At 39.5% G+C, this 12,995-nt stretch overlaps 1 protein-coding gene across 7 annotated transcripts in view; it reads right to left on the bottom strand.

The window, feature by feature from the left end:
* Nucleotides 1–12,995, bottom strand: part of TANC2 (tetratricopeptide repeat, ankyrin repeat and coiled-coil containing 2) — a 333,029-nt gene that overhangs the window by 178,352 nt on the left and 141,682 nt on the right. For all 7 annotated transcript variants that reach the window (XM_045299320.1, XM_045299321.1, XM_045299323.1 and 4 more), the window contains one exon: nt 12,122–12,270. In XM_045299320.1, the coding sequence (XP_045155255.1) occupies nt 12,122–12,270 (149 nt within the window). The remainder of the gene's footprint in view (nt 1–12,121; nt 12,271–12,995) is intronic.

Below are 12,995 nucleotides of genomic sequence, written 5' to 3'. Positions count from 1 at the left end.
TATCTTATGGTAGCCGGGCATCATCAGCTTTCTTCACCACCTTTGCTTATGTTCACATTTTTCTTCAGCAATTGATTCAGGAAGGTGTGCATCCTGGAATGCCAATTTTAAAAGAACAATGTGTTCTTGCAATGAGTAAGTGCTTGAGTGGAGGCCCAATGTCCATCTGCTGCCTTAATACTAAACTTACAAATATATGCACGTAGACCTGTTTCCCCACACTCTTATATTCTTTCCTCTTGTCCTACTATCATGGTCAGCCTTCATTTGGGTTTCAGTGATTTCTCTCAGTTACAATGCCCTTGCTGAATCCCTACCAGACCTCTCGCACCCTCCTTGCCACTGTTTTTGGATCACTTGTTGCTTCCCTGTCCCTGGGTTGGTCAGCACCACCTCCTTACCCCCGCCTCCCCCTCTCCTGTGTCCCCCCGGAACCACTGGTCCTGTTCGTTTTCTCCTCCAGACTATTCATCTAGTCTATCTTATCTAGCTAGATCTTCCAGCACATTTTTAAAGCAGTGGTAAAATCAGGTGCTTCGGCAGGTATTCGGGTCAGCTTATACTCGAGTATATATGGTAACTTGACTGGAGAAAATGTTGATCACTAGACATAAGGACACTATGGCTTTTTCACTTATCCTTAAGTGATTTCCAGGTGCAATCCCTTTATTTAATCATCTATGATGGATTCAGGTTTTGATTTTAATTGAAATGCTATAAGCAGGCTGTAAGAAATACATTCGTGGAGAGCAAATGTTTTGAGAATGATAAGGGTAATGAATGTACAAATGTGCTTTACACAATTGATGGATGTACGGATTGTGATAAGAGTTGTATGAGCCCCCAATAAAATGATTAAAAAAAATAGAAATACATTCGAATAAACCAAGCACAAGTGACACGTCTTTTTTTTGTTTGTTTTGCTTTTTCTTTCTTTTTTATTGGGGGCTCATACAATTCTTATCACAATCCATCCATCCATCCATTGTGTCAGCACATTTGTGCATTTGTTGTCCTCATCATTATCAAAACATTTGTTTTCTACTTGAGCCCTTTTTAAAAAAATCATTTTATTAGGGGCTCATACAACTCTTATCACAATCCATACCCACATCAATTGTGTAAAGCACATTTGTACATTCATTGCCCTCATTATTCTCAAAACATTTCCTCTCCACTAAAACCCCTGGCATTAGGTTCTCATTTTCCCCCTCCCTCCCCGCTCCCCCCTCCCTCATGAGCCCTTGATAGTTTATACATGGGTATTTTGTCATATCTTGCCCTGTCCGATGTCTCCCTTCACCCACTTTTCAGTTGTCCATCCCCCAGGGAGGAGGTCACATACAGTTCCTTGTAATCGGTTCCCTCTTTCCTACCCACTCTCCCTGTACCCTCCCAGTATCGCCACTCACACCACTGGTCCTGTAGGGCTCACCCGCCCTGGATTCCCTATATTTTCAGTTCCTATCTGTACCAGTGTACATCCTCTGGTCTAGCCAGACTTGCAAGGTTGAATTCGAGTCATGGTAGTGGGAGCGGGGAGGAAACATTTAGGAACTAGAGGAAAGTTGTATTTTTAATTGTTGTTACATCACACCCTGACTGGCTCATCTCCTCCCTGAGACCCCCCCTGCAAGGGGATCTCCAGTGGCCTACTAATGGGCTTTGGGTCTCCACTCCGCACTCCCCCCATCATTCACTATGGTAAGATTTTTTGTTCTGATGATGCCTTATACCTGATCCCTTCGACACCTCGCAAGCAACAGTCTTAAAAGTCTGAAGTCATCCTATTTTGCTGTCCCTGTCTTTTCATTCTTGATCTTGTGGCAAATATTGTCCCTTTGGTCTTGACCATCGTAAGGAACACATATTTCATTTTCTTAATTTGGGGCTCTTACAGCTCTTAAAACAATCAATACATCAATTGTAGCAAACAAATGTGTACATATGTTGCCATCATCATTTTCAAAACTTTTCCTTTCTACTTGAGCTCTTGGTATCAGCTCCTCTTTTTCCTCTCCCTCCCAAACCCTCCCACCTTTGGAAACCCTTGATAAATTATGTTATTATTTTCCTATCTTACACCATTTGCTGTCTCACTTCACCCACATTTCTGTTGTTCGTCCCCCTGGGGGTGGGTGGATTATACTTCAATCATTGTAGTCGATTCCCTATTTCTTCCTCCACCTTCCCCCTACCTTCATGGTATTGCTAGTCCCATTACTGTTCCTGAGGAGTTCATCAGTCCTGGATTCCATGTGTTGAGTGCTCATATCTGTACCAGTGTACATGCTCTGGTCTAGCTGGATATGTAAGGTAAAACTGGGGTCATGATAGTGGGGGTGAGGAACCATTAAAGAATAAGAGGAATGTTGTGTTTCATCGTTGCTATACTGCACCCTGGCTGGCTTGTCTTCTTCTTGTGACCCTTCTGTGAGGGGATGGCCAATTGTCTACAGATGGGCTTTGGGTCTCCACTCTGACCCTCATCATTTACATTGATATGATTGTTTTGAGTCTTCTGATCCCTGATACTTGATCCCATTGATACCTTTTGATCACATAGGCTGGTGTGCTTCTTCCTTGTGGGCTTTGTTGCTTCCGTGCAAGATGACTGCTTGTTTAACTTTAGGCCTTTAAGACCCCAGAAGCTATATTATTTAATAACCAGGCACTATCAGCTTTCTTCACCACATTTACTTATGCACCCATTTTGACTTCAGCAACAGGGTCGGGAAGGTGAACATCACAGAATGCCAACTTATTAGAACAAAGTGTTCTTGCGTTGAGGGAGTACTTGAGTAGAGATCCCAATGTCTGTCAGCTATCTTAATACTTAACATTTAAATATATGTACATAGACCGATATCCCTATTGTTATATATTAATATATTTGCATATGTACCTATATTTATACCTCTGTAAATGTCTTTGCCTCTTAGTTCTTTCCTCTATTTCGTTTTACTTTCCTCCTGTCCCACTATCACGTGCAACCTTCACTTGGCTCTCAGTAATTTCTTTCAGCTACATTTGCACTTGATCAGACCCCACCAGGCATTTTACACATTCCTTGCCATCGATGTTAGATCTCTTGCTGTTCCCTTGTGCCTGGGTTTGTTGTCACCCGCCTCCTGTTCTCCTACCTCCTTCTCTCCCATATCCCCTTGGAGTTATAGGCACTGCTGTTTTCTCCTCAGGACTGTTTATCCTTCCTATCTTATATGGATATACATGAAAAGAAGACAAAAAAAAGAAAACCAAAAAAAGCCTATAAATAGTTCCAGGTCTGTCTGCCAACCCTTATGAATGTTTTCCAGTTGGGTCTGGTGACGTGCCAAGGCCTGCCCACCGATTCCAAAGTCTATTTTTGGGATCCCTTGTGGACTTTGTTGATGTGCTACCTTTGCTGCTCTCTTTGTGCTCCATTTATGTTTTGCCCCAGTATAAGAATGTGTGTGTATAAGACCGGGCACAATTCCCATATTGTGTCTTCAGTGCTGTCCTCCATAATGCTGTGAGTCAGTAAGGGGGCGTCATGTCTCATGGTGGGGCTGGCTCTACAGTCTTCTCTGTGTATTGGCTGAGGAGCACATATTTTATAAGTGTTACTATTTGTTGTATAGTCCTGTTTGGCTGGAAGGTGGCCTTCGGGAGTACCTTCAGTTTCAAGTTGGAAAGTTGTCTCAGGGCAACAGAACTCAGGGGGTCTTCTAGTCTCTTTCAGGTTAGCAAGTCTGGTCTTAATTTATTTTATTTTTTTGAATTCTGTTCTATATTTTCACCCATTTTCATCAAGAAATGGGTGGTCCTAGTCAGAGTGGTTGGTTGATAGTGGCAGACTAGACCACCTAGTTCTTCTTGTCTTAGGTTAAGAGGACACTGTGGTTCATGCTGGGCCATTAGTTCTTTGGACTAATGACTTCCTTGACTCTTCCTTCTCCATTGCTCCAGGTGGGAAGAGACCAATAGCTACATTAGATGACATGCTTTTTAGATACCAGATGCTACTCACCAGACTAGGATGTAGAACATTATCTTTATGAATTGTGTTTTGCTAAATAAACTAGATATCCCTCTAGACTATGGTCCTTAGTGGGTTTTTCTTAAGAATGCAAAAAACCCCAAATCTATTATGAATTTCTCTTCTATTATATAACTTTTCTCCAGGAGAGGTTTCAATTTATTTTGTAATTGCTCCTGTTTTTACAAAATGTTCCTCTATCAGAGAAATGACACTGACTCTAAGTCTATAGTAACATCACCTATAGAATGTAAACAACAAAAGAATGTAAAAAACAAAGAAAAATAAGCCCCTCTGCCCCACTAACAAATGATATACTAAATCCTACCCAACACTTACTAACTAGGATTCTTCAATTTAGAAATTTGGTAAGATAATTCCTATATACTCGTCAGTGTGCACTGACTAGTTTAAGAAACGTGAAAAAAAAAGTGAGCCATATTCATGTCTTTTGTATTACATATATGAATAGTCATCCCATGTTAAAAAAGTGTTATTTTGTATGGATTTTGGCCACATTTGTAATAATTCATCTTGTCCAAGGGTCATCTTCTTTTTGCTGATTCTCTGCTTTACCAAGCATGACGTCTTGAAAATATGTCCAAAGTACTATAGGATCTTCCAAAACATATCAGCCTTCCTATGCTGTATGTTGTTTAACCTGATGGTCCTGTGCATGATTCCAAGATAGTTTCCAGGGCCTATGTTGGAATATGGCATAATTCCAAGAAAATTACTAAACAATTGCATATTCACATAAAATTTTGATTCCCCTCCCCCAAAAGTTATCATTTAGCTTTTATGGTCAATACAGCGAGGACAGTACAGGACCAGGCAGTGTTTTGTTGTACATAGGGTTTCCATGAATCCAAACTGACCCGATGGCACCTAATAAAAACAATAACATGCTATATTTGTTACGTGCTTTATAGTTTAAATATACTAATTTTTAAAAAAAATTACCAATTTGATAAGAAATGTAACAATTCTTCATTTAAGAAAATAAAAAAATAAGTTATTAACAACATTTCTCCCAAATTAGAGTTGAAGCTTATGTGCACATGTTGGATTTTGTACTTTTTATTTATATGGCATTTTGCAGCTTACAAGTATTTTTGTAGTCACTATTTAATCATCCTCACAACAATGATGTTAAGTGTTATACTGAACAGTATGCTACAACTGCTAGGAACATGAGTTGTAAAAGTAGATTGCCCGGAGCTGCTCATTATTGCAGCCCACTGTGTCAAACCATCTTGCTTAGGGCCTTCTTTTTAAACATTTTGGCAGGGCACTCTACCAATTATGGTGTTTTCAGGAACTGGTCCCTCGTGATGACATGTCCAAAGTATGTGAGGTACCATCATCCCTTCTAAGGACCATTCTTGGTTGTAGTTCTTCAAACAGATTTATTTGTTTTTCTGGCAATCCAGGGTACATTTACTATTCTTTGCCAATACTATAATTCAAATACATGAATTATATCGCAGTCTTCCTTATTCATTGTCCAGCTTTTGAATCCATATGAAAGTGAAGGAAAAGACTATGACTTGGGTCAAGTACACCTTTAGTCTTCAAAGTAACATCTTTACTTTTTAACCCTTGAAGTAAGGAGACTTTTTGCACTGTATCATTTGATTCTGAATGCTGCTTCCATAGGCATTGAATGTAGATCCAACTAAAATGAAATTCTTGACAATGTCAGGTAGCGGGATAGGGGGTTGTTCCTCTCCATGCCTAGGGGCTCCCTACAGGAAGTTGGAAGCTGATAAAGGCTAAAGGACATGTGCCAATTTCAGGCCCAGAGCCAGGAGAGGCCACAATCTAGCCCAGGTGGGCTTAATTCAGCCAATGGGGTCGACCACGCCTCCCAGTGGAAGACCCTAAAAAGGGCTGAACCAGGAGACCACCCTCCCTTTTGCAGCTGCTCTTCGTGGTACCCAGTGGCCATGCCGAGGTCTCCATGCCCCCCACCCCCTGCCCCCTCAGCCCGCCACGTGAGTGTGAAGTGCCATGAGAGTGCTTGTGTTCAGTTACTATAACGCCTGAGACTTCTATCCTTTATAAAAACCCACTTGGATCACAAACTAGGCTTTGGGGTGAATTCTTTCTTGTGCGAAGCCAAGGACCGAGTTATTTCCCACCGGAGGAATCTAACAACTTCAAAGTTTTCTCCATTTTTCATGATGTTGATTGGTCCAGTTGCGTAGCTTTTTATTTTATTTAAGTCGGGGTGTAATTCATTATTAAAGACTGAATTATTTGATCTTCATCAGTTAAGTGCTTTAGTCCTCTCTACTTTCAGCAAGCAAAGTTGTGTCCTGTGCATATTGCAAGTTGTTAAAGATCCTTCTTTTAATCCTGTTACCAGGTTCTTCTTTAATATGGTTCTACCTCTCAGATCATTTTCACAGAATACAGATGTAATTACATACAGTGAAAGTTTACAATCCTAATGTGCCTCTTCCTGGCTTCAAACCTCAGTAAACTCATATTCCATTTGAATGACTGCCTCTCATAGATCTAGGTACACGTTCTGCATAAGCACAATTAAGTATACTAGAATTCCTGTTCTTTGCAATTTTATAAAAAATCTGTTATGGCCACATAGAATGCTTTTGCATGGTCAATGAAACACAGTTAAACATGTTTCTGGTATTCTCTGCTTGCAGCTAAGATCCATCTGGTATCAGCAATGATATCCCTTATCTTTTATAGACTATGGCTTGAATTTTTGACGATTCCTTGTCCATACACTGCTACAATTCCCTTTGAATTATTTTCAGCAAAATTTTACTTGCACGAGATATTATTATTTCTCAATAATCTCTATATTCTGAAATGGGCACAAATAAGGACCTTTTACATCAGTTGGCTAGGTAGTTCTTTCAAGTTTCTTAGTCTAGACAAGTGAGCCACCATCTGCATTGCATGCATATGTTAATCCATGTCAATCAGTCGTCCATCAATTTCATCATGTTTTTCACCAATACCTACACCATGCCAACTTGGAAATCTTTCTTCAATGTCACTGGTTCTTAATCATATCCTACCTCCTGAATATATGAATGTCAACCAATTTTTATGGTACAGTGACTGTGTATTCCTCCGACCTTCTTTTGATGCTACTGTTATGCAATAGTTTTCTCATAACTTAAAAATCCAGTGAGTCAAATCTGACTCATAGCAACTCTATAGGACAGGGTAGACCTGGGTCTGAGGGTTTCTGGGAATAGAAAGCCTCATCTTTCTCCTGACGAGCCCCTGGTGGTTTCAAACTGCTGGCTTTTTGGTTAGCAGCCCAAAGAATAACCCAACTATACAACGAGGGCTCACCTTCAACATTATTAATTTGAGAAATGCCATGCGTGTTCTTCCCTTTGGGTTTTCTAACTCTGGCTCTTTTGCACATCTATTATAATACTTTTTTTCTTTTTTTAAAATTGAAACATCATTTTACTGGGGGCTCTTATAACTCTTATAACAATCCATGCATCAATTGTATCAAGCATATTTGTACATATGTTGCCATCATTCTTTTCTAGACATTTATTTTCTATTGAGCCCTTGGTGTCAGTTCCTCTTACCCCCTCTGTGACCCTTGATAAATTATAAAGTACTATTATTTTCATATCTTACACCGACCGCTGTCTCCCTTCCCCATGTTTTCTGGTGTTCATCCCCCTCGAGCTAGGGGCAGTGTGGTTATGTGTCAATCATTGCAATCCATCCCTCTTCCTCCCCTCCTGTCCTTACCTTCCCCTACCCTTCTGGTATCGCTATTCCTATTCCTGTTCCTGAATTGTGTGTCGTGAGCTCTTATCTGTACCAGTGTACATACATAATACTTTGTTTACTTAAGCTTCTCTTTTAAACCCTCTGTTCAGCTTTCACACTTCATTATTTCTCCATTTGCTTTAGCTATTGCATACTCAAAAGCAAATTTCAAGGCCTCTTCTGATATTCATTCATTTTGGTCTACTTTTGAATGACTTTTACTTGATATGGAACTATTTTGCTCCATGAATGCATACAACATACCTCCATAGACTTTTGCCTTTATTCAAAAATCAGTATGACATGCTGTGTGATGTGAACCATCTCAGAATCAATTCAAATCTTAGCACCCAAAGAAATCTAGCTTTGCAGAAATAACAGGGTCTTTGGAAAACACTCAGGTTATAAGACACAGACATAGTATATTACTTGCTTATTATTAGAACAACCACATTTCGTGAACTTTTTCTCATCAATGTTGTTTTCAATTTTCAAAAACTTTTTCATAATCCACACGATCATCTTGAGTCCTGACTATAAAGAAAATCTATAGATGATTCCTTCAGAATCCCAGAAAGGAGTTGCTATAACCTAAGCTGACTTCTCTGCCTTGAATTTAAATGGCTCAGAAGAACTCTCAGAAGTCACTGTTTTGTTGGGACCTTGATCGTATTGGCAAATCCATACCTCATCCCCAGTTACATCCATTCCAGAAGATCATCTTCATTAGCTATGATCTGCCTATAAGATTGGCGGAAAGATCAGTACTTTGAGCTGATCTTTTTTTTTTGTTTTGGTTAATTTTTTAATTTTTTTAACATTTTATTAGTGGCTCATACAACTGTTATCCCAATCCATACACACATCAATTGTTAAAGCGCATTTGTACATCGTTTCTCAATGAGCTGATCTTTATGCAATGTTTTTGGCACTCATTCAGCTAAAGCTTACTGAGACCAAGATGTTTGCTTCAAATTGAAAATGCTGAGTCATATGAGACCCCAACTTAAGCAGCTATTTTGTTAATGAGAACACTAAAGTCTTCTTCGACTTCTTTCTGGACTTGGGTTACAATTTCTTCTTTCATGGAGTCTGACAGTCTTCCTTCTCTTGGTTTGTCTCTGAGATCATCCCCACCCTTCCTTAAAATGCTTGACTCATGTAAAATGTGTTGTTTTTTATGGGACATAGTAATCAAAACTCACGGAAGCAACAGTTAAAAACCGCAAACCCTGTATTGCACTGGGCAAACGTGCTGCACAAGATCTCCACAAAATGTTACAGAACAAAGATGTCACTTTAGGGCCAAGGTGCCTTGGACCCAGGCCAGGGTATTTCTAATCACCTGATGTGTGTGTAAAAGCTGGACAATGAAGCCGGAAGACTAGAGCATAAGCACTTTAGAATTATGGTGTTTGAAAAGAACATTAAAAGTGCCACAAACTATCTGAAGAACAACAAATACGAGGGGCTACCCCTTAAAAGAAAACAGAATTTATTTTTCAAAGCTATGTATTTAAATTTTTTTTACAAAACAACCTTATCACCTTCAAAGTACTCTCCATTACACTCAATACATTGGTCAATTCTGCGATTCCATTCTTGGAAACATTTTTCAAACTCATCTGTTTGGATGGCTGACGGCACCTCCCTCATTTTTTTTCCTCTTCTAAGTTGTCATATCACTGTCCTTTTATGTTCCTCTTCAATCGTAGAAACAAAAAGAAGTCGCACAGAGCCAGGTCAGGTGAGTAAGATGCATGGAACAAAAGAGGCATGCTGTTTTTTTGCCAAAAACTGGTACACTGAGGAGATGGCTGTGTGAGCAGATGCATTGTCATGGTGGCAAAAACCAATCCCATCTACCACAAAGCAGGCCTTTTTTGTTGTACACCGTTACACAATTTTTACAGGACCTCTAAATAGAAAACTTGATCATAAGTCTGACCTGATGGAATGAATTCTAAATGCACTAGAGCCCCCTCACATAAAAAAAAAGCAAATGAACATTGTCTTGATCTTTGATTGCACTTGACGAGCTTTTGGAGGGCAAGGTGATACTGGCGTCTTCCACTGGCTTGATTGATGTTTGCTTTCAGAGTCATAAGAATTGCACCATGTCTCATCACCAGTAATGACCTTGGAAGAAAACCAGGGTAGCATAGAAACTGCTCTTTCAAAGCCTGGCATGTTTTCACTTAAAGCTCTTTTTCCTGGTCAGTCTGAATCTGAGGCACAAATTTCACAGCAACCCTTCTCATTCCCAAATCTTCTGTTAAAATTTGTTGAACCGAGCTCCAAGATAGTCCAGATAACTTACTCATCACTTAAGTGGTCTGTTGCCAGTCTTCAAGTACAAGTGCACAAGTTTTGTCAACATTTTCGTCTGTTCAGGAAATTGACACACATCCAGAATGAGGTTTGACATCAATGGACATTTCACCTCTTTTGAAACGAAAAAACCACTCGAATACTTGATTTTTTCCTATAGCACCATTCTTGTAAGCTGTGTTCAACATCATAACAGTTTCTGAAGCATTTTTCCTGACCAGGAAACAAAATTTCACAGCTGCATGCTGTTTTCTAAAATTGACCATCACAAAAAATGAGGTTCGAGCAAAACTGCTTTTAAGAAAAAATTCATTGTGACCAGAGAGAACCTTCCCAGGCAATGCCACTGGATGCACTCACTATCTCAGAGCTAGTTGCTTGATGCTAGCCTAGCAGGAAAAATGCATACTATGAAAGCTTCATCCAGCAGATTATTTTTCCTTTTTTGAAGGGGAGGGGAGGGGAAGCACCCCCTCGTATGTCTTGAAAGAAGTATAGCCAGAATACTCCTTAGAACCAAGATGACATTTGGTTTTTTTTTTCTCTTGATGTAAGAGGAGAGGAGAGTGTGATGTGAGAGGAGAGGGGAAGGGAGGAGAGGAGAGTGTGATATCCCAAGATGACATTTGGTCTCACATCTTTGGACATGTTTTTAGGAGACCAGATCCTGGAGAAATACACCAGGGTTGATAAAGTAGAGTGGCAGTGAAAAAAAGACCTTTAGTGAGATAGACTGACACACAAGCTGCAACAATGGGCTCAAGCACAACAATAATTCTGAGCATGACACAAGACCAGCGGGATTTTTTCCTGTTGTATATGTCATAGGCATGAGCTGGAGCTCACTCCATGATATCTAACAATAAAAGTGGGGCAACTCTCATAAACTGTTGGACAGCTTCAATGATTTGGGAAGATGTTCACCTGAATTTTGTTTAAAATTTTGTATCAGTTCTCACCTTAACATCTTTTTTTCACAGCACAAAAGCTTCCCTTTTTGAGACAACCTCATAAAATTTAGACAAATGTGTTACTGAGAGAACTTGTCTACAGCCATCCACTGACTCAATGACAAGCTTAAATCCATTTTGTTTGGAATAAACCTGTGTATGTATGATTGGACACCTAATACCAATATTTTTAGATGTATCGTATTATTATTTAATACCCAAACATCTGGGAATTTTTTAGGTTAACATTTTGCTATTGATTAACTTAACCATTTCAAAAAAATTTTTTTAATCATTTTATTGGGGGCTTTTACAGCTCATCAAAATCCATACATTCATCCACTATGTCAAGCACATTTGTACATATGTTGCCATCACCATTTCAAAACATTTTCTTTCTACTTGAGCCCTTGGTATCTGCTCCTCAGTTTTTTCCTCCTTCCCTCATGTACCCTTAATAATGTATAAATTATTATTATTTTCATATCTTACACTGACTGTTGTCTCCCTTCACCAACGTTCCTGTTGTTCATCCCCCTTGGAAGGCGATTATATGTCATTGTGATGGGTTCCCCATTCTCCCCCTACCTGCTCCCTATCCTCAAATTTCAAATTTCTGATGTTTGTGTAGACTTATTCTATGTGTCTGAATAAACATAATCTTAAAATGGTAAATAATTCATGTGTACTTGGAATGAATGTATATTTTGTAATTTCTGAGAGCAGTTTTTACAAGTTACATTTGGTTTTTTGGCTTGCTTGTGCGTCCGTCCATCCATCCATCCATCCATCCATCCATCCATCCATCCACTCATCTACTCAGTATATGAATCAAATCTTAAAGTGGGTTTTTAAATCTAAGAATGAAACTAGAAGATGTTTCATAAAAAAGAAGTGTAGTGATTACAGAAAATTAAATGATATCTCCAGGTCTCAAAAGCCAGTCAAGATCTGGAAGTATTCTTCCAGAACACACACACACACACACACACACTCACTCACTTCCATTTTTGGTATAAAAAGCTGATAGCAATCAGCTTACCTGATTTTCATCTTGCACTTCCATGCTGTACTGGTCACCAGGCTGAACTTCTGTGACTTTCTCTCCAAGGAGGAAACCCAGACGAGTCATGAGTGTGTTTGCTGCCTCATCTACAGATGGAGGGGGACCAAGTTCCTGTTCAGCATCACCTACAAGAAGAAGCCATTGGAAAATATTGTGATTCCTCCAAAATAAAGGGTCTAATTCTGGAACTATTCTTATACTCAATTCAGTTTATTTCCATACTTTTCATACTCTACATCTAAATTTGGAAGGTCTCTGTCTAGAAGCTAATTTTCTCACTTAAGCCATCATCGTTCTCAAAACATTTTCTTTATACTTGAGCCCTTGGTATCAGCTCCTCACTTTTTCTCCCCCTCTCCCTCCTTCATGAACCCTTCATAATCTATAAATTATTATTTTGCCATGTCTTACACTGACTAACGTCTCCCTTCACCCACTTTTCTGTTGTCCGTCCCCCAGGGAGAAGGTTATATGTCGATAATTGAGATCAGTTCCCCTTTCTCTCCCACCTTCCCCTTCCCCTCCTGGTATCTCTACTCTCATTATTGGTCCTGAGGGGTTTATCAATCCTGGATTCCTGGTGTTTCTAGTTCTGATCTGTACCAGTGTACATCCTCTGGTCTAGTCAGATTTGTAAGGTACAACTAGGGTCATGATAGTGGGAGGGGAGGGGGAGAAAGCATTAAAGAATTAGAGGAAGGTTGTATGTTTCTTTTTTTTTTTTTTTAATCAATTTATTGGGGCTCATACAATTCGTCACAATACATAGATCAATTGTGTAAAGCACATCTATACATTTGTTGCCCTCATCATTCCCAAAATTTTCTTGCCTCTTGGGTTCCCGGAATGC

The sequence above is a fragment of the Echinops telfairi genome, unplaced genomic scaffold (assembly GCF_000313985.2).
Source record: "Echinops telfairi isolate 266 unplaced genomic scaffold, ASM31398v2 ScPeMD7_7458;HRSCAF=8496, whole genome shotgun sequence".
Classification (NCBI taxonomy): Eukaryota; Metazoa; Chordata; class Mammalia; order Afrosoricida; family Tenrecidae; genus Echinops; species Echinops telfairi.
The sequence above is the reverse complement of the archived record's forward strand: the minus strand, read 5'-3'. Positions and strand labels throughout refer to the sequence as shown.